Below are 27,639 nucleotides of genomic sequence, written 5' to 3' on the forward strand. Positions count from 1 at the left end.
ATTCATAAGAGATGAAACGATTACATAAAAACACAAACGTACCAAGGATGCAACTGAATTTTTGCTGAAGTAGATTAATTTTCACTTCACTTCTAAGGTTGGAAGTTATGGGTGTTGTATGTCATTATTGTTGAATTAAATATGCGTTTTATCCAACATCACGGTTTGTTCGTTATTTTCTCTCACCATTCATTATATGGTTATTAATTAAATTCAGATGTTTTTATTTGAAGAGATTACAAATTTATCTGATATATATAGCAAATGAATTAGTGCAATTCTTGATTTACTTCACACATAAATCAAAATTTTAGTTTATTAAGTAATCTTTATCTGAAATCTTGCATGCATCTCCATATGCAAGTACACTTATGTAATAAAAACATGTTATGTAAATACCCTTCACGCAATAATAACTGTTAATATACATTCTGGAATGAAAAGACTAATTTCCCTTTTATTATATTTCACACTTTAAAATCATGTGAACCAAAGAGGAAATAATAACGAATCAATCTGATCATTTTAACTTTTAGTGTATTGACATCATAGTTAAACAAAACAATTATAATAACACTGCTCGTAGACACTGTCAAACTCTGTAGAAAACAGTTAGACCACATAACTCCAATTTGTAATTCTTCGTCCTGGTTAATAAACTGTTTCTGTTAGGTACACAATCAAAGTTACATGTAAATATAGCCTACAAATTCTAGGAGACATATTTTCATTCGCAGCATTTTGGCATGCAAACAAATTTTTTAAATAAATTATCTCAAATTGCAAACTATAAGTAAATGAATATAAATCATAAATTATATAGTAAGTATTGACTAGAATTATAAATATAGTGTAATACTTCAAATATTGATCAATTGCACATGCATTTGATCAATGATAAGCCAGTTTAGTTCCAGACAGTGAAAACTGTTTTAAAGCTTTATAGGTAAAAATAAAACATCATAAAAATAAAAACATTTTAAAAATTCAGATCTGAAATATTGCAATTATTTTGAACACTTAAAAATCTTTAAGCATACAAAGACACTGAACTAAACCCTGACAAAAACTTAAAGACATTAATTTAAAATCAGTTAACAAAAATCAACAACATCATTTCATAATCATATGACATCAAATTAGCTTGATTTGTATTATCATTTACAATGACAGATAACGGTAATAAATCACTTATTTTACGTACATTATGTTGGACTTCTTCTTATACTTAGAGGTACATGTACATAAATATGATTTCATGATGTGACAATACATTTGAAATTTTTGACTGAACATACCTGTGTTATTATCAGTAAGTTACAGAATACTAGTATATTTTTGTGCTCCCCAGACCAACTTTATCATGTAGAACCACCAGGAAAAGAATTGAGTGATAACACAGAAGGGTGTTGAAAATAATCATATTTGTGCTTCCTAGTCTCTTAAAAGTATAAGTAATATTCAACAAAATTCCTCCATTTTGTTGTCAATAGAGGTTTCGTCAAAGTTGGCATCGACCTGGTCCAGTAACCATGGCGACTCCTCTATCACCAAGGAGATGAGTCTGTCCAGGTAGAATTTCTGTCTGCTGGCCTCCTTCACAATGTCTTTCAGAGTCATCATAATCTGTTCCTGTTGTAAATTGATTAGGTAGCCAATTATTCATTTGTTAATTTTGCCCAAACAAAATATTGCAAAATAATGGCTAAGCTAAAGAGGAAATTAATCTGACACACTTTATTACGATGCAAAATATTCCTTAAAGCAATATGAGCTGTATTTTTTTAAATTTTATTTTGCTGTAAAAACCTGATAAGTCTGCCTGTAACTTAAACTTTTATGATAAATAAGATTTGAAAAAATCATTAAATTTTGTCAGGAGAAAGATTTCACTTATTAGGAATATACAGCAGATCAATTTTTGTACAGGATGACAAGAATTCAATTTTGCTCCAATTAAGGCTTCTTAATGGCTTTTCCCACAAAAACAGAGCTAACAGAAATTTAAAAACTATGATATTTTTTGTCATTTTAGTAAAAAATAACATTTTCTTCCAAAAAAATTTCATCATGAAAATTGCAGCTCATATTGCTTTAATATACGCTTCTTTCAAGGATTAATGATTTATAATTTTACCGCAGAAAAAGGTGCCCTTTCAAGGTTTTATAACATTTACCACAGAGAAAAGTGCCCTTTTCACCATTACTCAACATGCCCTTTTCAAATCCTAGATTTAACACTAAATCATCAGTGTCCAAAATGGATTCTTCAAATATTTCAATCACTGTTTTGTAATGACAGGATGTTTTTTCCTACAGATTTTGCTTACAAGGCAAAGCAGAAAATAATTTAAATTTGAGACCTATGAGCCTTTCAGACATTATTTGTAACAGTATTTAAAAAAAGAAAGAAACAGGAAAACGATATGAGTGACTACAATACAAGAAAGATTAAAAAAAATTATTGAAAGAGGTACTCAAAGACATCTGTTGATGAACTAAAACTAAATCAAGTAGCGTGCCAGTGGTAGAAAGGTTTTATACATAAATAAATGTAAAACACAAGCTACAGTTTGAAACTTTAGAGAGATCCACCAAAACTTAGCACTGGAAATAAAAACATGAAATTCTACATAATGCTACTTTTTTTTTAAATCTAGAAACATAATTTTTTTTATACACCCTGGTTCTATGAATTTATCATTATTAGATGAACATCAAGCAATTTCCCTGAACTTACTTGGTATTGAGTCAACCCACAAAATCAATTGTTTGTTGTCAGAATGAAAACAAAAATAATTTACTGATGGTATTAAATATTGTCTACAAATTTTTTATCTTTGGAACAGTAAATTTTTTAAAAAACTTGATGCCCACAATATGTATAAGGAAAACCAGAGTATTTCAATAAACAAAATAATTTTAAGGTGGAATAACACACCTGGAAAAAGTCACTCAAATCAACAGGAAATTTTTTGATAATGAAAGATATAATGATAAATAAACTGTACAAATGTCAAATAGGCAAAAAAATTGCAGTTTGGGGATAAATGTCAAATAAGTGAACAATTTGCAGTTTTTCAGCGGTCAGCCATTTTGTGATGATGTGTTATTCTACCTTAAATACATATGGTCTTATTGATTACAACCATATGCATTTACGATTACAAGAGAGCTGCAAACAAATGAAAATTCGAATAAAAACTACAACTTTACTTATGCCTACACAAAATCAAACAAAATTCTACACGATAGAAAGCTCTTAGTGAGGTGTCCTTACTCTGACAGTGGGAATACACACACACCAGTAATTCTCCTCAGCAGGCTGATCCAAACAAGACCAACAAAGGGGATTAACTCTTCTCGATGCATAATATTATTACCAGTATATATAAAAGAATTTTTAAAAATAAAAGTTTCTGTCCTTTCGCTTACCTTGGTGGCTGATTCCATATTTAAACTCTTCATTGTAATCTTATAGTATTCTGTCTCCCCTTGTTTTATACTTCCCTCTATTTACATAAAAGAAAAGATATTTTTAAATATAAATGTACATTTAAGTACTTAACATAGCGAAAAACAGAACAATGAAAAAATGATTTTAGACAATAAGAACATGGTTCATTAAACAAAAGTATATCTATGAACAGAATTTCAAATAATTTTGAATCAGTACATGTATTTAGTATCACTTGATGAAACTCTACCATGTTTGACTGAAAGGTGACTAAAAAGTAGTTAAAAGGCGACTGAATTCAAGTGGATTGCATAGATTTTCTGTCACCTTTCCAGGCCCTTCAGTTAACATCTGTTGACTGAATGGCAAACTATTTACATGTACCGGTACACTGCATACTGAAAAGCTATATGTGTACCGATAAGCAACAACTGGGTCTTGGGGATCTGATGTGGATCAAAGATGTGTTATTACACTTAGTGAAATATCAGGTGTAAAATTTAAACTTAAATTTAAGATTATGATTATGGTCTGTCTGTCTATAACACCTGTTTTAAACAGTAAGACCTACCATTACCCTGTCCCCTGGACCTCTCCCTCACAGCACTTGACCTCTCCTTGGACAAGTTCCCAATCAGTGCTTTCTGGTCTGCCACATCCTCTGTCAATCTGTCTATCTCCTCTGTCAATCTGTCTATCACAGCCTGCTGCTCCTTGATCCTGGTCTGAGCTTCATCCAGCTCCATCTACAGAGAAAATGACAGACCTCAAAGCTATTTGTAACCACAGGGTCAATAAAGGAAGATAAAGGAATGGAAAATGCAATACAGAAGATGGGCACTCTAACATATAATTAAAAGTGCTTAATTCCCTTTATTCGTGTATCTTAAGTATCAACTGTAGGATTAAAGTCCTATACTTACCCTTAATGCTGCCTGTTCTTTACACTTTTGGACCTCAACTTTAGGAATGTCTTTCAACATTTGTTCAATGTTCACCTCCTGTTCTTTGAAATCCACCAAAAAATCACGAAACTTCTGCCATTTCACATCAGATGTATACTTCTCTCTTGGGCTAACTTCTTGTGACCTGTTTTTAATTTATAAAGGGTTCAACATAATTGTGTACAACATTAGAGACAAAAACTTAAAGAGGTCATATTTCAGTTTTGGGATTCAGTAAACAAGATAAACTCTCACCTGTATTCTGAAGGTTTACATGTCACTATTTGTATAACATCACTGGATTTCAATATGTCTGCTATAGATGATGCTTTGGTGGACAAGCAACAACAACCATTTATTTCCAGTACCCTAAAATAAATCATCTAATGCAATTCAATTCCCTAATAATAAAAATGTTAAACACACAATTTGGAATTTTTTAAAAACCATCTTAAGGTGGCTCTTTACACCCACAGCTTATTCCAATTTCCAATAGAAGACCACAAAACATATACTTATCAAATATTAAAATGATGATAGGGATACTATTGGTATTTTTAAAGAATTTTTGAATGTTTTCTTGTGTTTTTGTAAAATATTTTTTAAAAAGATAGCTATTAACAAATTGAGAGAAATTTTTTTGTCATATGGTGGATATTTCCTTCGGACACATAAAAAGAATATAACACTTCTTAACATTCAAAAATGTTATTGCAATTTTTTTGAAGTATTTCCCCAAAACGTAATTTTTCATATTTTCTTACTCTGTTGACAAATCATCTGAAAAAGTTGCTTGATGTTATAAGAAAATGTATTTTAATAACTGTGACATAAAAAATTGAATAAAAATTATTGCAAATAAACACAAAAAATATTTTAAATTTTATTTGGTATGAAAGTTCCTCAGGTAGGGGTTATCGTTCCTAAGTCCCAAGGCCCAAACACCTTGGGGACTTTTCATTTCTGAGTTGAAGAAAATTTCCTAAATATAATGTTGGAATGATAAATACATACGTATTTCATTATAGGCCTGTATAAATGAATATATTTGCTTTAATGCAAAACTAAGTCAAATAAGTAAAGGGAAAAATTGACTAGGCTAATAGGATTTATGTATCCCAAACTGAGAGAAATTCAAAGCCATCGTCCCATCCCCTTATTGTGGTAAGGAACATATGTCGATATTAATGTACAGTAAAGTATATTATAAATGAAATACTTTCACTGGTTTAGAATTTTCTTTCACAGTATTCAACCAAAAAATACGTTTTAGAAAATTTTGGAAAGTTAAAAGATTTATTGTTCTCAGCAGGAATCGAACTCATGACCTACAGCTTTGTAGTGAACCCACTAACCCACTGCGCTACGGTGTAACATATCAATGATAGGAAAGAAACTATTTAAAAAGTTATACTTGATTTTATTGTTTATTTTGATAAATAATACCACACAACGTGAAGGTGTCACATACCACATTACTTGTAAGTAATGAATTTTCCAATTGTCAAATCAAATCTATTAATTTAACAAATTTTTCAAAAGAGTGGTCCCCATACAATTCGCCTCAGTTTAAATCAGCCAGTACCGGAATTGCATGCTTCCAGATTTTCTTTTTTGCGTACTGCGTCATCAAAAATGGTGTATAGAGCCACCTTAAACAGTTTTCAGGCCATAAAAAAGGCAAAAATTATTCTGCCTTTGACCATTTATTAAACAGTTACTGATTAAAAGAAAGATGGAGCTGATGATGAAAAACATTCAAATAAGAAAGGGATGACAGTTAACATGTCATGATGATGATGAAGATGATGATGACCTAGTTTGGATTACCCTCACCTGTCACTGACCCTGACACCTGCCTGTAGGTCGGGGCTCACATTACTGACCACCAACTGCCCATCAGGTCGTGGCTCTATGGTAATGCCAAAATGGCCGCCCTTTTTCTGTAGTGTGAAGCATGACACACAGGAGTTATAATTGCCTTCCAATGCTTCGAACCAGGTACAGGCTGCTGTTTTCTGCCAAACGTTAAGTTATATTTGTACATGTATTTGGACCAGAGAGAGAAATATTAAGATATATAAACCATAAAAAAGAGATAAGCATGCATGCGTCATTTATAAATTGAACTTTTTCATACCACTAAAAAAATGATATTCATGGAATAAGGTGTAAAAATTCAAAACATAAAATTTTACAATTGGTGATGTTCATTTAAGAAATAAACAACGTTATTTAGTGAACATGGCGTTATGAATAGCAATTGCTCTGTTGGCATATTCCATGATGCGCTAGCGCATCATGGAAGATATGCCAGCAGAGCAGTTGCTATTCATAACGCCATGTTCACTAAATAATCGTTGTTTATTACTTATATTTGCATTTTACCACTCGCAAATACCCTGTATTAGCCTAGACCTTGACATTTAGCTATTACATCAAAAGTAAGCATTTAGACTGTAATGAATCTTTTTAATTCACATTTGTTAACAGAATCAATCAAATGTTATAACAGTAATTCCTTTAAAATGTTATTATAAGATATATGTTTTAATTAAATCAATTTTATGGAGTTGGAGAAAAACACATGATGTATCGTATATAGTGGTTTAAATCTATAACGTTATGGAAAAGTATATGACGTCTCACCTTTATGACGGCATATGATGGCATAGTATACAGACAGAGCAATTGTGATTATAGAAAAATAAATGCAGTTCCTCCATATGGACTTACAGTGGGAAAGAACAATGGATATGCAAATATAAAAATATATACCCATTGAATATTTCTTTAAAAGTATGGTAAGTTCCAAAACTCTTATTTAAGATTTGTTACCACCTCATTACCTGGGCTCATGTTCTAAATAAGAATAAACTGAAATTTGAACATCAGAACACACTAAAGCTGAAACTGTCATACCTTTAATTTTTTCTTGTCATGAAACCCTTTTGGTAATTCTATATGTTGTCTGCTATTTAATGAAAGAAGAAACATTCTAATTTACAAACTAAATTTTACTAATTTTATAATGAAAAATCATGCACTATAAAATATACCAAAGCTAACAAATATAAGAAAGTTTCAAATTTAGTGTAACGTTTTAATAACCGTTGAGAATCTTTATTAAAAAAAATCAAATAGAGCAATCAAACTTTCCGATAATTATCATATGATAAACAAACCTGGGCTCAGTTCCTTTGCTAGTTGCAGGCGCAATTTTTGGTTTCAAGGAACTTAAGACACTGGGTCCATCAGTCGGTGCAGACTGCTTCCTCTGTTTGGGTGTGGGTGAGGATGTATTGGAGGACTGCGATGAGGAAGAGGAAGAGGAATGCTGGGAAGGAATGAAGCAGACAGGTGAACTCTGTGACCTCTTGAAGGTGTGGTCGTGAGCTATTTGCTTGGCCAGTCGGAGTTTTTCCCTGTCTGTGGGGGATGAAATTCGTGTTGGGTCTTCATCATCTGCCTGCTCCAATCTCAACAGTTCGTAGATCTGTGACAAAAGTTCCTCTCGATCGGACACACAGATGTGTTCATAATTATCTATATCAGAAAAATACACATATTTTCTATTATGCATATCGAAAACAATATACTAGTATATGTATATATTCATAAGAACAAAAAGATTTACAAACCTAAAAAGGATAGCTTTAGTTGAGCTAAGTCACTTCCTGTCACGTGATGTCCTGAAATCCCATAAAATACAGGTATATACATGTATAGCAGCCACGTAAAATAGAAAATATTAATCAAGATATAACAGATTTTTATATAAGTGTGATTCCACTAACTAATTTTTATGTCATACAATCATAATCTTACGTTGAAAAAGGAAAACAAATTTATTGAGCCTCTTTTGTTCCAGCCATTGAATGACATCAGAGGTGCTCCATGTCTTTAGCTACAGAAAATAAAAAATACACAAATTATGAAAATGTTTAATTCAATTGATAAATATTTCACATATGACAATCATAACTGGTATATAAATCACAGCAAAAACTTCTTCAACAATTGATTGACTATGCACATCTTCATAAATTTACAGATGTTGATTTCGAATAATTTACAGGTATGTTAGAGCCATTTTAACAAGACCTTAGACTTTTGGTAATTTCTTGCTTCAAAACAAGATGAAAATTATGCTGGCCTCAAATGAAATACATGTATGTACAAATCAGGTAGCCAAAGCATTAGAGTCGAACAAATCTTGTTGATTTTAATGAGCCAAAACTGAATAATCAATGAAGACATAGACAAAACTGAATAATCAATGAAGACATAGACAAAACTGAATAATCAATGAAGATATAGACAAAACTGAATAATCAATAGAACCATGCTGCATTTGCTGTTAAATAATACAACTACTCAAAGTCAAAGGTCTTGTTAAAATGGGGCTACCTCTTTTAAAAATAACAGCAGAAGAAAAGCAAGGAAGGTAGGACTACCTCACCTGTCGTAATATTGACGGCTCTCTCTGCAGTGGCCGTGAGGAGGACATGGTACTTCTGCCTACAAATGACCAACATGCCAAACAACAATTCATTTTCCTCCAACATTAAGGGATAATAAAAACCCATAGAATTCATTCATCTCAAAAATCAATAACGATTCTTTTAAAAACTAAAAAACAACTTCATATCTCAAACACTGCAAAACAATTCAATAACAGGAAATCAGAAGGAAAAGAATTTTAAAAAGGAAATGTGTGTTAGTGTTAAACTGTTTGAGTAAGACAGGGAAGCATCAGTGGTAGGGACTATATTACTTTGGGAGTACCACATATTATACATATAATAGCTACTGTGAGTCTGAAATTAATATATGGTATGATGGTAACTATTTTAACTTTTAAATCTAAATGCCTCTTTACAGAAAAAATTAGTCTCTGAAATTACAGAGAGAATAAATTCCATATCAGATTTCTGTACATATATGTTTACTGTTGATTCACAGATAAATGTCTGCTGCTTGAATACATTATTATCACTTGAGTTCAGAATGTTACAGTTTACAATTATCACTATCATTCTGCACAACTTGGAGAAGCTCAAATTCGATAAATTAATTGACATTTTTCATTATTCATTAAAAGGAGTAATGAATGATTTTTAAAAAAAAGGCCCATTTAAGCGAAGCTTTAGGACTAAACATTGACTCCCAGAATAATGATAATGAGTATGTGTCCTCATTTCGCTATAGCCACCAGTCACATCAGTGCTGAAGCAGATGACAATTATGTATAGATGACATTTACCAGGCCGCTTTAATGAAGTGATGGCCGGGTCTCTGTATCACTGCGATTATATTCATTATACTTGGTCCTGTTATATATATGTGTCAATGTTTTATGGTATCTTTGCAGGTAACATGTGAATCCTAACATGCATGCAAAACGACACAGTGCAGATCCAGAATATTTCATGGCAATGTTAAGTTTGTTTATAGGAAAAATAAAACGCAGAAGGAAAGGAGACAATATGACACAGTTACACACAAGTAACAAATGTTCAAAAAAGTAAAGAGACACACACAAGTGTTGAATTCTTACCCAGATATAATTATCAAATCAATTAAAATCCACCTAAAACAAGAAAACATTTGTCAAAGAAACACATCTGTTGGAGCAATAGACACAGGATTACCACTGGGAAATTCTGACACCGTCTGTTTTATTTAATGTTATGCCTGGGGGTCAGGTTTACAGCTTGTGCTTGCTCTCTGTCGGTCGCTCTCTTAAAAACATTGGTCGTCGCATGTAAACATAACTGTCCTTGCACTTAAACATTTCCTATCTCTGTCAACATCCAATAGTGGGGAACTCAATATTTTATCCATCTAAGTTTGTGATAATTATCGTAATATGCTTGAGCTGTGCTAAAATTTGATGCAGAAAAAAAATTGGAGTCAGACTTATGAAAGAATGATAATTCTTCTCATTAGTAATGCAAATGTAAATATTAACATCCACCTAATTAAAATATCATTGAATTCATCTACCAGGTAATTGAAAAGTTAACTTTAACGCATAATATAAAGCAAGACATTTTACACAATGTTTATTGAAAGGACAAAAATAAGAGAATATTTATCAATATCAAACAGGTATTGATACTTTTTATAAGTACATGTATTAGGCTCATGACAGGCAAAACTATGTTTTCAGCCATTTAGAACTAATTAACTGAAAATATATGTAGTTCATAATCTTGTATAAATTTTTAGACTAGGTAAAGCTATCCTTTATAAAATGTTTGTTTAGAATTGCTGCATGGAGGTTTCTAAACCTAGGAGGGAGGGACTTTTTAACTTTTCAAACATGAAGTTCAATTAATTAAAAATTGGTAAAAAATAAAATTCTCAAAATAAAAAAAGTTCTTTATTGTTAGCTAATAAAATTTTATCAGTTGGGGATATTTCAATGAGGCGGGAAGCAATTTAAAACACTTAACAATAATTCTATTTTGGCCTAGTTCATCTACTTGTTGTAAAGACTAAGGTCCTCTTTTAAGTAAATATTGACAGAATACAAATTAAACCATTAATGCAGCTATTTCTATTTTACATAATAATTGCCTTGGTTAGCTCGCTGTATAATCATTCAGTTTTGCTCCATGGGATATTCTATTGGTCAAAGTATTGATCTAGAGTCATTTTCATACAACACACTTCAACTTGACTGATCCACAGCAATGACTTTGAACACTTTACAAGGAAAATTTTGTATATTCAAAGTAAAAATGACAAACATAAACTCAAATATCTAATATACAACAAACCAATACCAATATATATCTACAATATCTACAGATCTAAATAGAGAAAGCTCCACCATGAATATATTACAGACCCAGTCCCCAGTAGAGCATTAGCTTTCATATCTTTCCTATTTATGTCAAAAATTACACTCCCTGTAGCTCCTCACATGATTTATATGTGAAAAGAGCAGATCTATATTTCCTGAATATCACTTTAAATGAGATTTCATATGATGATTTTTTTGTTTGTTTTCTTTTTGGTTTTGCTATATTCATTTTCCACATAGAATTCATATGAAGCACAATTGCCTGTGTAATTCCACTCTCTTTTTTATCTGTTCTAAATGTACACATCAATTTGTTAAGTCCACCAACTAAGTCTTACCTCTGTCCTGGCAGTCCATTTCTTGAGCTGTCCAGTTCCCAGAATTCAGCAATTTGTTGGTGACTTCCTGCTCCCTCCTGAGCGCCTGTAGAGAGCTAGAGATCTGGTCACCCTGTTCACTGCTGACCTGCTGCAGGTGCTCCAAGTCCAGCCTCAGTTTGTCCGATGATCTCTCAAGGTCATGTCTTCTCAAGGACATTTGCTAACTCACATGAAACAATTTTGAATACTTTTGATACCAATGAAGAAATGTCCATATATGTTACTGTCGGAGCTTAAGTCGCAAGCATTTCATGTTATTATCACTTTCTCCTATAAAAGAGGATGATAATTGTTGATGTTTTTGTATCAGTTCATTCAGTATGTGATAATTGATATATAAATTACAATACCAGTATGGATATGTCAATGACATTATGATCTTAAGCTGCATGTAAATTTTCAAATGAGCACTTCATAACCTTTGTTTATAGCTCTGTTAAGATTTTAATTGCACATTTGACGTGATTATCTCCGAAGCAGGTGTTACCTTTAAGACCTTGAATGGCTCTTGTTTTGAAGTACTTTTCTCCATGTTGGGTCCTCACACATGCAGGTTCACAGAGAGTACTCTCTAATCTGTCTTCTTCTCCAGGCATTCATATCTACCCAAATATCTGTTATTAAGAAATTCCAGTAGAGCGGCACATGAAATGAACATGGGGACAAGTTCATTAAGCTGATAACCTGCTACCACTGTGTCCCCTACAAGAGTGTCTACACTCTCCCTGTCCACATATCAGGGGGCTTTATCATGGTTTGTCCCTCACTTATCACTTACAGCGTGTACCCAGATGTCAACATCAAGATAACATTCACTTTCTAATGCTCTCAATCAACAATACATGTATGAAGTCAATAGAACAATGTACATGCAGTATGTGTACTGAATTTCTGCAATATGGCGATAAAAACTACGTCCCCAGCTTCCTCGAGCTTCTGCTGGTATATTAATACTGTCATTCAACAAATTATAGCCTTAAATTCATTCCTCGTATATTTTTATCTTTGCCTATATACTACAGTATATCAATGTTAACCTCTGACAGTCACAGCTGGGGGTCAAGATGTGAACAAACTTGATTAGTACATCGAAAAAATCTGGATAATACTACAGTAGTCTTATGAATTTCAGAGGACAATATATATTTATATTCCAACACATCCTATTTTCTCTTCGAAATCAGTACTGGTAGTTTTTGTTTTCTTTAAAATTCTAAAAATTAATTTACAATCTTAATTTGTCTAAAAAATGCATTTTAAACCGTAAAAATCCAAGCTGGTTCTTAGTCCACCACCTTCAGATCACTAAGGCAATACTTTACACAAGAGAGCTAACCGATTACAGATAATGAAAGTATATCAATGATGAAAATTTAAAATTATAATTCTGCAGTTTGTTTCTGAAGAAAGTACATCACAAAATTGAAAAACTCCATACCCCCGGCCTTCATCTCTTCTTTGGTATAAAACTGTATATTGTTTTAAGTTAGCTATAATATCGCTAATTTTTAAATTCAAGATACATTGTAATTGTTATGATTCTAACCAAATCAAGTTTGATGAACATTACTCCATTGATATACCTTGAGATACTGCAGTCACCAGGGATTAACAGAGCAGCCATGCATGCTGAGTACTACAAGTATATAAATCAATGCCTGCCTCACACTAGTATAAACAGAGAGCTCTGTGGTCAATAGTGATATTATCCTTTGATGAAAGCCAGTCTAGAGACACACAGTATGTACTACACAATAAGAATCTGCATCAAATCATCAGTTAATTAAACTGTGAGATAATGCCCGACACTCTCTGATGTTTGTTGACTATATATCTAAATGATGACAAAATATAAGGGAGAAATCATTGAGGTCAATGGTTAAATCAAAATCCGACATAAAAGACCTATAAAGAAATTGATTTTTTACGAAAGCCTCTTTTTGTCACAGGTTTTGAACAAATGACTCATTGATGTAATAGCCAGTGGGTCTAATTTCCATCAATATATATCTAATTTCAAGGCCATCACTGCACTTCTAGTTATAGCAAATACATGTACTCTCTGAAATAATTTTTAGTTTTCTTCATTTCGATAACTAGCTAAATTACCGGTACTTAAAAAGATTTAATGACTATAAGTTATACTTCCCTTTCAAATTTGTAGCATATAGAGTCCAAGGGGCCTATGAAACTTTTAGAATGTTTACCTATTAGTTGAATACAGCTCTATGAAGGATCCACACATCGATGCATTTTAGTTACGATTTTACAATATTCTCTCTTTTTTTATTACAATGCAAGGAAAGGAAAGTACAAATTTTGTTGGTGCATATATATTTTATCCAAAACGGAGGTACCTTGGGACCAAGATTCATCAATTTCAAAATTTTATTCCCCAATTGTACGTTCATACAAGTTACTGTTAGTATATATACGTCTCTGAGAAAAATGTAAATATATTTTGAGTCCTATGAAATCCATTTTTAAGTTCCAATGTTTACGTATAATTCTAATTAGCCAGATAAGTATAAAAATTGGAATTGTTTGTTTTATTCAGTGTTCATTATTTTCTTTTTGTGAAAAGACCCATGATTACCAGACAAAAACCAGGAGATTGGAGGTCCTAACTCACTGATAGAATATCTATCATCTCCAGATTAGCAACTGATGAATATAATCATAATCACATGCTACTGGCTACATGCTACTGATCACTTCAATCAATACTCGGTGTCTAGTTGTCTACTCTAGAAATCTCAGCGAGATTAGTCGAGACTCAAAATTTTGAGAGACTGCCGTCAATTTTTTTCAGTCTCGACCACAGGGGCTCGTCACGAAGTTTTTTAAACCTTTTTTATCTACCACCACTATTCAATAAAATACACAAGAGTGTTTTATTGTATAGAGGTGTTAGATATAAAAGGTTGAAAAAAACTTCGCGACGAGACCCTGTGGTCTCGACGAATCTCGATGAGACACGCACGGATGAAGCATGAGTTTATCAATTAGATAATAAGATATTAAAAAAAATATATAATTATGAGTTAATAAAAAGGAATGTTTATAAATGGCCTATAATCATCATATCATTACCTCAAATTCAGTGAATATTGAATATTGTCAACATATTCGGATTCCTGTTTTCACCATTACAAATTCTTAGTACTACGATCCCGATCTATTTAAACCTCCAGTATTTTCATTTATCTTGGAGCTGATCCAGGTGAATGATCTTCAATGATTGTTTTCCTTCAACTTCATTATAGATCTAGATCACATGAACTGGTGTTGCTGTTTACTAAGATTATTTGGTTGGATTTTGGGGTTTTGTTTTGTTTTTGTTTTTTTTTTGGGGGGGGGGGAGGGTGTTTTTATTTACTTTTCTCAATTTTTAAAATAATTGCAAAGACCATTTTAATCAGCTAAAACTTGGTTCAAATTTACTTTTCTAAATTTTAAAAATACATTTGTAATTGCATAGACCATAACAATGATCTGAAACTTTGTGCAATATTTCTCCCTCTTTTAAAATTGAAGCTGCAATAATGTACTCCTGACATCTTTCAAATATCTGAAAATATATGCTGAGATAAAAATGAAAGAACTTCATTGTTTAGTACTCGTATCAAAATCGGACATGGTATTAATAAACTTGAAAATCTTTATAAAAGCTGCCTTATCCACTACAAATTCACAAATAACACCTATTTTCTACAGTGAAGTTTTGGTCTATGTGCGAGAATTATTTAAAATTATGTTAATGATGCAATAACATCATAAAAAAGTTCAACGCATATAAAGAGTCCAATATATGTAGTACTTTGAAATATCCACCTTTAAGTATCTTACTTCAGACCTGCAAAGTCATGAACGTACTTCGTAGACTTACTAGTATTACTGTATAGCTAAAGTAAGATGCTAGCTTAACTTTCTTTTTGAGTGTCTGTCCTCCATCTATCTACTTGTGAGGCAAATCCTTCATTGAAACAATTTGAATCATCTTTCATTAATGCAGTTAATCTCTATTTCGGACTTTTTGTTATTAGCTTTGAATATAAAAAGAAGTGTTAATAATCAAAATAAAAAATTTTCTCTATATGAAATGATTTACAACTGCTGAACAATTTGCAATTGTGTAGTTTACTATAGAATGCAAACGTCAACCTAGAGGATAACAAATGTATAGTGTGCAGATGTCATGCTGATGAGGAAAGTTTTGAACACATAAATCATTTTAAGTTTTAAAAGGTACAGAATAAAATTATAATTTTGATATTACATGTGATGATTTGTTTTTCATATATTCAAATGGGAAAGGGAGAGGTTACCATTCTCTCTGTCCCCCCCAACACTTTGTATGAAAGTATGAATCAGAATGAACGTTAAAAAGTTACCTATTTTTACAAATAACAGCATTCACTTCCTAAGAAGAATTTTTTCTGTTGAAGAAAATGTGAAACTTTAAGATTATAATGTCTGTAAGTTATTTTTGTTTGGTTTCACTGGACTTTCTCACAAATTACAAACAAACAAATCAGTGTTACATTTATATTTGATATTACATCTGTATAAAACAACATTGTGATAATACCCTTGTTAAAAGTATAAAACAAGCAAGCTCTTCAATGTGCCTGCTCCAAACCAATAAATAATACAAGCACATCAACGTCGCAAGTGAGCAGCAAATCCATACATACACATGTACATGTATGTCACCATTCCAAATGAGCTGACATCAGCAGGTTCACAAGTCGAGTCTAATGCACACATCACAAAGCATTCTACAGTTTGGTAAACAGTTGATGGACATGTATGTCTAACAGTCAGTCATTCTGTACAGAAATTTCAGCATCATTTCATTTTGAATGTTTCAATTGTTGACCCACATTTATTCAAAATTTAAAATCATACTGCATTCTAATTCAAAAAAAACATAAAATTTAACTGTTTACAATAAAACTAATGTATTTTACTACAATGTATTACAAGGAATGTATGATTTAAGGTGAATATCCACCTTTTCAATCCTATTTCTACACAACTACCGGACATGAAATGGGCTACATCATATACATGTCTAAAGAAAAATGTAATATAAGTACATGCTGATTTTGGCATAGAATTCAACCTGTGTATTACAAATTTTGTTCACAATCGTATTTCATTTTCAGCACTTTCTTTGTTTTTCTCGCTGAATTAAACACCATATAATGTGTTGAAGTGATACACGTTCTGTGATAATAAGGTAAGGACGACATTGTTATCATTACGATAATTGAAGGCTTGACCTGAAATGTTCACATCTGACAACATTTTGGTATGATACACATATCACCATATTTAGTGACCAAAACTTGAACAAAATGTATGTTTTACTAATACATTAAAACAGAAAATGCCAGCAATAATCAAAGGAGTATTCTGGTAATTTCTACTGTATATAACAGCATTTTTCTGAAGATTCAGTAACAACTACTGCTATACACGAATGACTGACAACTATTTTTTTTCTCATTTCAAATGAAATTAATATTAATCCAGGTGTGTCCAGTCAGATTCCATATTTTTTATTCATTTAATTTTCTGCAGGTAAGAATTGTACCCTAAAATTGCAATGGAAAGAAAGTTTATACAAAAATAAGAGATTTGGTTAAAACAGATTAAGAGATTATAACGCAAAGCCACACGTAAAGTCAGATGGAAAAACAAATTAAAACATGATCTGAACCTTGTACAAGTTATTAAAATCAATATCACATTCTTTATTAAAAAATGTTTTACAAAAATAAACACATCACACAACCTTTAATAATTTTCAAGCAACAATATCAAGTGCATTGGGGAGTAGGTCTAAATATACCCAATTCCAAGTGCATGGGAGTTACTTCCTTTTTTATTTTCATACACATCTGCATGAAATACGGGGAGAGTTTTTAGGTTCATTTTAAAAATTTTACACAAGAATTAAAACCTACCATTCAATAAAGAGCGGAATATATTTTGGTCCACTAGAAATTGTTTACTAAAATCAAAACTAAAAGGAAGCACTTTCAGTACAAATTTTTCACTCTTAAAAATACCTTCTTAAAATACATACATGATTGACACTCTAAAATGGACGATGCGATGATATGACACAAAAACACAGTTTTAGATGAACCTCATTACGAAACTGATGTGAATTGTTACTAGTATCATTTCAGTGGACAAAGCTACTGGGACTAGTTCAGATGATAATTTATTGCAGATCCTTTGGACACATTATCATTTCAGCCTAACAATCACATACACATAACTTCCACCTTCCTTCTCCCACTTACTGTACACAAATGTAAAATCATTGATAAAAGAGTTATCACATTTTCAAACAGAAACTTCAAAGTTCGTGTCATAAACCACCTTCTTCTTGCCCTCCCGGTGCCTGCCCTTCTGTTTGTGGGGGTGGTGGGACCCCTGTTGTGGGACTGGGGGCTTCTTGCCTTGTACAGCCACATTCCTTGCCCCCTGCTGATTTTGTTCCACTAAATGACTCATTTCTAGAGCCTTAACAAAAGACATAGGTCTCTTAGCAGTCCTTGGATCTTCCTCATAGAATCCTCCCTGATTGTTTGGTAATGTCTGACTTCTCCCCAGTGGGGAGGTGTCGAACGATCTGGAGTTGTATCCAGATGACACAGAGGTGTTCATTAAGGGTCTCCTATCGACACTGTCCACAGACCCCTCGGCACTGGGAGTTCTCTCCCTTCTGTGTCCATTTTGCTGACCAAAGTACTGTGGTTTATTGTACCCCGGAGAGTCGCGAGAACTGTACTGAGGTTGTGAAGGTCTGGTCTCTTGACGAGACTGGTAATTGTTACTTCTATCTATACCTGGGCTGTTCAGAATATTACGGGCAGGAGGAGTATATTTTGATGGAGATCCCATGATGGATTCCTCTGGAAGAGCCATGGGTGCCTTTGAATCCTGTTGCCTTGCTCGTCTGCCTCTTTGAGGTGACTGTTCAATTCGAGGCTGATGAACAATAGGGGGACCTCGAGATGGTTGGTAATTACTGGACGACGATGAAACAGGCTTTGACTGTGAAGTGTCAAAAAGATTTGTATAAGAATCAGACTTCCGATAATCATGGATTTCTGAGCCTGCCGATTGGCTACTTCCCTGGCTATGTAGGTCGTCTTGGTGATCCGACAAAAGTGGAGTGCGGGGGGCCTACACAACGAATAAAAGGGGAGACAATTTCAGTAACGATACTGATGGTAAGACATCACAACATATGGCAATATCAGCTGATTAGGACTGGTGGTCGATTATGAGTATATGTTAGGTTGAGGAGGTAAACCATGCGATATAACACTTGTTACCTATGTGCTGACTACAGGATTGTGGTTATGCCCTGCAAGAGAGCCAGAAAAAAGACACTGAGAGGTTAGTGTCCAAACATGGGGAATTCTCAAAGAACAAGTACATTTATTATTGATTGATAAAGCTTTCTTTGAAAATTCCACACTATTTAGTATAGATTCAAGACAAAGTACTTTTAAGCTTGATTTCATTCTGAGGCTTCATTTGAAAGTTTTATTATTAATCATATGAATAAACATTTTTTTAGCTTTTACAGCACTTTGTCTTGAAAAGTGAAAGAATGATCCCATTCACTGTGAAATATTAAGTGAAATATAATAGTTCTATGATTACTGTCATATATTGTACTGGCAAGCATATATAGCAATGTAGAAATATCTGAGATTTGGTTATGATAACATTGGTCATTTTAAAATACTTGCAGAAAAGAATACATTAAGATCAAATCAAAAACACATTACATATTAAGGGATAGCAGAAATCAAACTCAAATATCACTACAAAACACATGCATACATTATTTCAAATGCAAAAGGCTTGAGGCAACAGATAAGCATCATTTATGTTATCATGTAATTAGATTTACTTAAAAAAGACATATTCATTACTTTTTATGTAATAACATGTATGGCAAAATGCAATGGTTAAAAAAAATTTAAATTGTGTTATTTTTTCGGTCATTCAAAAATGATGCCTTACAGCATAGTGTAGAATCATTAATATTCACAGTGGCTAATTTTTTGTGGATTTTGTTGGTATTCCTTTATCTATAAATCTATATTCTCAATGAATTAAGAAACAAAATTGCTATTACATCCCAAAGAATATGTAACCCCTAAAAAAACATCCAAAACTAAACCAAAGAAATGATTCCACACTTTATCAGTTTTAAGTCTTATAATTTCAATAAAAAAAATCAATAAATGTAGCTGTATGTTGCAAATAAAAAAAAAACCCAGCATAAACACACAAAAAAGCACAACACATCCCTGTTGATTATGGAAGCTTGGTCGCATTTATCCTAATATCCAATCACTATAATACAGTTCTAATTGTATAATGTTGGGATCAACATATAGAAGCACCTAAATCCGCAATATTACAAGAAATTCAGCAAATTTTCTGCACTTTAGAAAATAAAATTTCTAGCAGACACTGTACACACTTCTATTATGTATGCTAAAAAGCAGTGTTATTCACAAAGCAAACAGTGACCTTGTCATTAGTTAAGCATTTTTTTTTTTTGGCAAATTCCTTTTTTCTATTACTGGGTTCTACTCTACAAGCTGTGAGTGCCTTGGTCAGTAAACCCCTCAATCTGATGATTGCCACATTAACATGAGTCAGTCTATCATCACTTGTGGGCTATTCCATATACATTGTATGTCATGATGAGAATGGAACTAAGGAAAGAGGATAAATAGCTATGCTTGACACAAAATTACACACTAGAAAAAGGGTGTAACAGTAGAAAGTCTTGATCCATCAGTATGGTCTGGTGAAGGGGGTGCAGCTGTGTTTGATGGAATAGCCCACCTGCGCTAGGATTAGGACCAAAAAATCTTGCCAAGTGGTAGTCTAAAGGTTATATGCTACCGTGAACAAAGGGGAGTAACTGTGCACTTCCACAAGAATTGACAAAGGAAAACCAAGACCAACCTGTAGTGTAAAGCGTACATTTGTACTTAGTACTATTGTACAGTTTCCAGTTATAAATGTATATGTTGGCATAATATTTTTATGAATATGAAAGAGCTACAGATGATATATATGCATACAGTTTTTTTCAATGACATGTCTTTTCTTGGATATATAGGATAGTAGTATTTGGATGAACAATTAGATGTTTACAACTTCCTGTTATAAATTTTATGAATTTATATTTACTGTATGTTTAATACCCTCTGTAAGTTTTTATGAAACATGTTAAACAAACATGCTCAGATAGAAAATGATGATTCCATTACCATTAATTTAGACCACCAATCCATATAACCAACAAGTAAAGAAAATCTTTACTATTGAATTCATAGCAATAAACACAAAAACAACAAACTGGAAAACAAAAGAATCAAGATAACTTAATATACAAATATAGTAATGTAAATACATGTAACAAGAGAATACAAATCAAATTTGCTTTGATGGCAAATCATTTATATTTTTGTTTTACTCAACATTTCTCAAGAAGTGAACATTAATATCAATATAAGCAATTTTAATTTTTTTTTTAATTTAGTTAATATCAAGAAATGTCAAATATTAATTTTCTTCCACCTAGTAATTTTAATGAAAATTTACATGTCTTTAGTATTAGTATATTTAATATAATTTCCTTCAATCAAAACAAAATTGTCTCTCTCAACAAAAATTCATTGAAAAAAAAAATATTTGCTGAGTTTAAAAAAAGAGAGAGATTTATCACAGTTTTATACTGATTCTTTAACAGAGGCAGAAAGAAAAAAAGATTTAAAAAGGAAAAACAGCACACATAACAGACATGGGTTCAAACCTGGTACAATATCTTACATTTTGGTTCACAACTGCAGTATTTCTTTTCACTCCATTGGTGCTTGCATCAGAATACAGCTTGATTTCTTTGTTAGCAGATGAGTACTTGACTTTCAATGCATCTAATGATAGTGTTCTATGTTTAGGCACATAAGAGGATAATCTAAAATAGACAAAAGTCAGCTCTTACATGAATAGTCATAGTACATTACTTCATTCTCACACAATAATTTTTTTATATATATTTTTAAAACAAATACATGTACTGCTAAGGTGAACCGCAACAATCTAAATATGCAGTTGATTGCCAAAAGTTATAGTCCTGTTCTTCACACACTTATGATGCCATTTTTCATATTGCTTTAGTTTATACTTGTGCTGAGCTTATTTTCAAGCACTTACTTGGGCCAGACAGGACCACACAGGGCATATTTACAGTTCAAGCAGCATCCTTTGGTGAAGGGATTGTGTCCTCCTTTGAACCTGCCAGTGACCTACGAGAAACATGAATGTACTTACATGTATATAAAACAATATGGTACAAGTTTCATAATTCATAAAAAGATATTGTCACTTTTTCCTCTGTCTGTTGCTTATGGAGAGAATGCAAAGTAAGGAAAAAACTTCAGAGAAAATTACCTGTTCATTGGTTGTTCTCCCCCTTGACACCAACACGATGTGAAAGCCAGTAAGCCCTGACACAGGGAATACTAGTAACCCAATAATTATCATGTCTATTAATCTATGTCAACAGTCAAGGATCCAACAAGTAAGCATCTCATTATCGTGATTAGTTTCATTATCTTTTTAATATTCAAATTCAGATAAAAGTTACAAACTAGTTGTTAAAAGCAGGATATATATATACCAGTACTTTATACTTTTGAAACTTTTCAACTTTATGGATTTCTTGAATATATGTAACAGGTGGTGAAAAACAAGACTCAAAAGCGACTCGATCTCAGGGCCTCTGGCACACTGTAACAACAGTCAAACCACTGAGCTACTTAGACCCCACATACTGATTGACATTAACCACCTATTAATCCAGTGACATCATATATGATCAACTGGTAAAAAAAAGGATACGCTACAATATTTCCAACAGTTTTTAGATCTTCTTTGTGCCTTAGGACATACACCAAGCAAAAGGAGAAGACACTGATCATATGAATGCACAATGAACACAAGAAAAGGAAGAAAAATCTGTAGTTCCTCCGGCCTATACAGTTATTCACCCATGGGCAGTGATGGTCAAATGTCTGAAAAATAAACCATTTCATTGAATACAATAAACAAACTTGAAGTACAGCTCGGTAATTTTATATTTTGGATTAACCTTTTAAAAGACAGAGATCCAAATTTTTAGTAATCAACCTTATCAAACCTTTAAAACTTAAAAGATAGATAAAAAAAACAGCTCCCTCTGCATGTTCATCAAAGATCTTACCTCAATACATTTATTACAAACACTACAATGGGAGCATCTGGGTGGCCGATAAAATTGGCAAGTGGTACACCACTTCATTCTGACTGCAATTCCATTTATTTCTACTGGCTTGTACAATGGCGCTCGAAAATCATCATCTTTTACCTCATCTTCATGTGCTAGAAATGAGGATAGTGTAGTATTGTATTAGGTATCAGAGTTAAAGATTACTGGTAAATAACTGAAACTGTCACAAGTATTGATAATTAATTACACAAGTCTATATACCATTTAAACAAAAAAAAATTGTTAAAGCAATATGAGCTGCAATTTTCATGTTGAAATTTTTTTTTTTAAAGAAAATGTTATTTTCTACTAAAATGACAAAAAATATCATGGTTTTTAAATTTGTTTGCCATATTTTTTAGGGAAAAGCTTAATTTGAGCAAAACTGAATTATTGTCATCCTGTACAAAAATTGATCTGCTATATATTCCTTAGAAGAGAAATCTTTCTTCTTGCAAAAAATAATGTTTTTTCAAGTCTTATTTATCATAAAAAATTAACCTATATGCAGACTTATCATACCAGCAGGTTTTTACTGCAAAATAAAGTTCTAAATAATACAGCTCATATTGCTTTAAGGTACCTATTTAAAATTGATAAGGTAATAAAATTTTGATATAAAATGATAAAAATATGAAACTCTGGAAGAAATTACCTCTGGGATAATATCCTGGGTCCATAAAAGTTGCAAGCCCAAAGTTGAGCAAGACAAATAGAGTAAGAATGCCCTCATATATTGGAATCGCTAGCGTATAGAGCAAAGAAAAGTCGATCAAGGCAGGGCACCTGTAATAATAAGTAAAACTAATACAGTGTAAACATTGACATAAATCAAAATCACAGTTTTTTGGGGATTCCAGTAAAATTACCGGTACTGGGAAATATTCACTCGTTTTATTTTGCCCCTTTCTCCCTTTATACACAATTGTGTCTAGGCGTATTCAAAACGGAAACTGTTTGCAGAATGGTGAAAATTATGCTGAGTAAAAATAACCCTGTATACAGTATTTATAATTTCTTGTTACTTTTAAAATACATGTACTTAGTTTACACAACTTGGATATTACAAAGTCATGGATATGGCAATTTATTTTTAGTCTTATAAAATTAAGAATACCGATAATAACCAGACATTCCCTATGGCAATTTCTACTAAATAGACTTTTATTTTTGTTCCAACATAAATCCTTCATTGAATATACAATCTGACAATTTTAGATGTGAGTTTTATATTTGATACTTTTAAAAGCAATGCCAGGGGGTTAAAGGTAAGAAAACCCTTTTTAGATCAGATTCGGCAATTTGCTCTACTTCCCGATACAAAATTGTTATAACGATATAACGAATTACAAATATGGCTAAGTAAATCTACAGGTCCTTTGAACTTTGCTATAAACCACTTTAACTAATTATTAAATGTAAAATTATCTAAATCTTCTTTTAAGATAATAGTATTCGTTTTTATGGGCCTCTGCAGAAAAATTTTCTTTGAATAAATTGAGGATTTTGCATATTTCAATTATGCACTTTGGGTATGCATTTAACTATTTTTAATTATTCATTCACCAGTAACTTTCATTTATTTTATATTCAAAGTCAAACAAATAAGTCTTAAACTATTTTAGAATGTGGTCATTGAATTTCTAAGGATATTCTACAGGCCATTTGTCCACTTTCATTGCTTACAATTGACCAAATTACCATTTTAGACAGTAAAATGGACAAATTAATAGCAGCAATCCTACAACAGGATTGATCATGGCCTTTTCTGACCTCCTTTGTTAATTCTTGACAATCGTAGAAGGAAATCATTTTAAAATTGTGAGTAGCCTGATGAAATTGCAAATTTTTTGGTACACACAATTATTTGCGGGTTGTGTATTTATTACTCCTGCCTGGTTACACAATATTGTCCAGATTAAACAAACAGATGAAGGGCCAGAGATGGCTGATAATTGGGAAGAGGAAATGATACGGGAAGTAAAATTATATTCTTATTTCGTTTAAAAAAAAAAATTAATTAATATCAAATTTCAAAGTAACATAATTCATACTGGGTCAGACGTAAAGAACTTTGACAATCAAAATTAACATAGTATACATCATTTTGTTTCAAACGATGTGGATTTCTATACGAAAACCTACAAGGAGGATCTATTAAAAGAATCGCTTAAGTTTAGCAACGAATTTCATACAAAGTATGTATGACCAAGATCACGAATTTCAATACCCCGGAAAATTATTTGAAAACGTACACAAAAACAAAGAAAAGTGACGTCGTTCCTAGGGTCAAACCCCACGCACAGATTGCAGGAATTAATCTGCTTGACATTGTATTTCACGGCGAACTCTACTTCTCATTATTGTTGGACTTCATAGCTTGGGTAAGTCCTTCGGCATGAATAACAGTTTGGTATCCTCCATTGACCGAACAACACACAAAACTTAACACTTCGACGTTGACCATAGTTCATATAATCGATTATATTCGACAACAAACTTTTAAATTAAATAATAGATTTGTTAATCTATATTCAACGCGTTAGCCAAAACACGTTTCATGGCAAGTATGTTTTGAATCACTGTTATTTTACTGTGCGTATGAATATTATGTGATCAAATATGAATGGCATTTGCTAAAACCAGGAAAATACTGTCGAAGAAGTATAGGCCATAGGCCCTTTTTTACTAAAGCGCATAGAATAAATTTGTGTTATTTTTCAAGATACAAAAATTTTGATTTTCCCTCTTCTTTGTCTTTATGTTCGATAATTTTTTTTATTCTAACTATGATTATGTTTTGATAAATACATTGTGCTATTGTAATAGCCCTGTTAAACAATTGAGATCCGCCACTATAAATGAGAGAAAATTTTACACGTTGGGCAAAAAGGTACAAATTCTCTACAAACATATTTTCAAGGCACTTATTATCAAGAAGAGAAAGGGGCAGGGGTGCCTGACCGCCCACTTTTTTTCGCAGCAAACATTATCCTAATATTACGTATAGAAAATAGAAATATTATGGAGTCCCTCCCCCCCCCCCCCCCCCCCCACGCTTTTAGGTTTCGTAAAAAAAAAAAAAATGAAAAGAAATTAAGAAAATTTACAGTGAAAGGAAACTTAAAGGTATACGCAACCCTTCTCCCACGGACAGAGACATAAATTATTTATGTCTCTGCCACGGATTAGGATTTTCCTGATTTTTTTAATTTGACTTTTTTTCTTCAGTTTATTGCTCGTCAGGATTGTTTTTGGGTGAGCGCCCCCCCCCCCAACACACACTTTAAAAAACCGATGCTATGTGCCTGTCCACTGTATGCTTTTTGGTAGTTATCTTTTTGAAGAAAAAAATAATAGATGGGAAGACTAACTCTTAATTCTAATTAACGAGTAAAAAAGTTCGAAAAAAGAAAACTATATTCTACCATTTCTAATCCGTACGAGAAGGGGTGGTTGTAAAATATATTAAAAAGGGGTACCTTCCGCCAAAAGAAAATGCGTGCCTGTTATGTACAGTTTTAGATAATGAGATTTAAACCTGCAGCTGTAAAACGAACATAAAACCACTAAGAGTCTTTTAGTTTAAACATATTTTAAGGGATTGAAAAAAAGTTCTTACAACTTACTAATTCCTCTTCATAGTCTTTCGAATGACATAATTTATGAAACTTTGAAATACTGAAAATAACTTACCTTAACCTCTTAACCAGTTATAGAATGAAGCAAACCAGGTACGCACCCTGAACAAACGCACGGGAAAGTATTCTTATATAATGAACGCGCACCGCATAAAATAAGAATTGCAATCATTATTTAATTTAAAGCAATAAAAATTAGGCAGTTCAATGGGCATATTTTACCATACTAATAGTTAGGCCTTTTGTTGTCTTTTATTAACTATAAATTATCAACTCTTTAGAAAGCCGAATTTTTCAGTTCAATATTTTTCTTCAAAGTTCAAAGTTATTATCAATAAGTTGCAAGTTATAAGTGCATGCGGACAGGCATATATGTGTTACATATTCTTAAAAAGAGGGCAAACCGTACTGAGCCCCCCCCCCTTTTTTTTTGGCAAAGTTAGACAATCACATGACTATACTCATACCCCCTTTTTTTTGCTTGTCAAGATTTATGATAAGGTCTAACCCCCCCCCCCCTTCCTTTCAATTTCCGACGCCACTCGGAGATCTATAGTATGGAAAGTTTCGATGCCGAAAGTTTCGGTGCCCGAAACATAGACACGTGCCAGTAATGGAAGGGTGGATTCGAATGGTTTTATAGATGATAGACAGATTGATTCACTGAGTATATATATGCATATATAATTATATTCCTGTTTCTTTAACCAAGTGCGCAAGCTAGGTTAAACAAAAGAAAAAGATTTTCTACTAGAGCGTAAACTTCTGTCTATCACACTTGTACAGTTGTAAGTTGTGCCTCTCTTATTTAATATTAAGCCTCGTTGCTCACGCAGTGTTGAGAAACATGACGCAAGGTGGCATAAATCGAAAAAGAATGACAGCGTCCTCTTAAAAAAGGCAGTGGGGTCAATCCGATCATGATGGTTTATGATATATAACAACAACAAAGTGTCTGCTGATTATCAGTTGCAGACAAATTGTTTAAGATGTGTTAATCCAAGAACAGCGCCGATGTGGATTTTTTGCCTATTT

The 27,639-nt window shown here is 32.5% G+C and overlaps 2 protein-coding genes across 12 annotated transcripts; both read right to left on the bottom strand.

Annotated features, from left to right (window-relative positions):
• Positions 1–926: 926 nt before the first annotated feature.
• Positions 927–14,764, bottom strand: LOC128189256 (uncharacterized). Of its 10 annotated transcripts, none has more exons than XM_052860796.1 (15): positions 14,689–14,764; positions 12,083–12,209; positions 11,554–11,755; positions 8,864–8,922; positions 8,230–8,308; positions 8,043–8,093; positions 7,587–7,947; positions 7,324–7,375; positions 6,238–6,419; positions 4,657–4,770; positions 4,381–4,546; positions 4,029–4,203; positions 3,436–3,512; positions 3,281–3,325; positions 927–1,632 (listed from the first exon to the last, which is right to left on the bottom strand). In XM_052860796.1, exons 2-15 carry the CDS (start codon positions 12,125–12,127, stop codon positions 1,462–1,464), a joined length of 1,779 nt encoding a protein of 592 aa, XP_052716756.1. In that variant the 5' UTR covers positions 12,128–12,209; positions 14,689–14,764; the 3' UTR covers positions 927–1,461. The 10 variants fall into 10 exon arrangements, with proteins under 10 accessions (XP_052716756.1, XP_052716759.1, XP_052716758.1 ...); XM_052860799.1 differs by having other exon boundaries at positions 12,083–12,197; positions 14,689–14,751; XM_052860798.1 differs by lacking the exon at positions 14,689–14,764 and adding an exon at positions 13,179–14,643 and having other exon boundaries at positions 12,083–12,197.
• A 1,365-nt stretch (positions 14,765–16,129) lies between these two features.
• On the bottom strand, positions 16,130–25,539 carry LOC128188751 (palmitoyltransferase ZDHHC8B-like). Of its 2 annotated transcripts, none has more exons than XM_052859998.1 (8): positions 25,219–25,539; positions 23,619–23,749; positions 22,919–23,076; positions 22,558–22,730; positions 22,108–22,210; positions 21,871–21,962; positions 21,487–21,631; positions 16,130–18,672 (listed from the first exon to the last, which is right to left on the bottom strand). In XM_052859998.1, exons 1-8 carry the CDS (start codon positions 25,293–25,295, stop codon positions 17,959–17,961), a joined length of 1,593 nt encoding a protein of 530 aa, XP_052715958.1. In that variant the 5' UTR covers positions 25,296–25,539; the 3' UTR covers positions 16,130–17,958. The 2 variants fall into 2 exon arrangements, with proteins under 2 accessions (XP_052715958.1, XP_052715957.1); XM_052859997.1 differs by having other exon boundaries at positions 16,130–18,804; positions 25,219–25,536.
• Between the last annotated feature and the right edge of the window lie 2,100 nt (positions 25,540–27,639).

The sequence above is a fragment of the Crassostrea angulata genome, chromosome 6, assembly GCF_025612915.1.
Source record: "Crassostrea angulata isolate pt1a10 chromosome 6, ASM2561291v2, whole genome shotgun sequence".
Taxonomy (NCBI): Eukaryota; Metazoa; Mollusca; class Bivalvia; order Ostreida; family Ostreidae; genus Magallana; species Magallana angulata.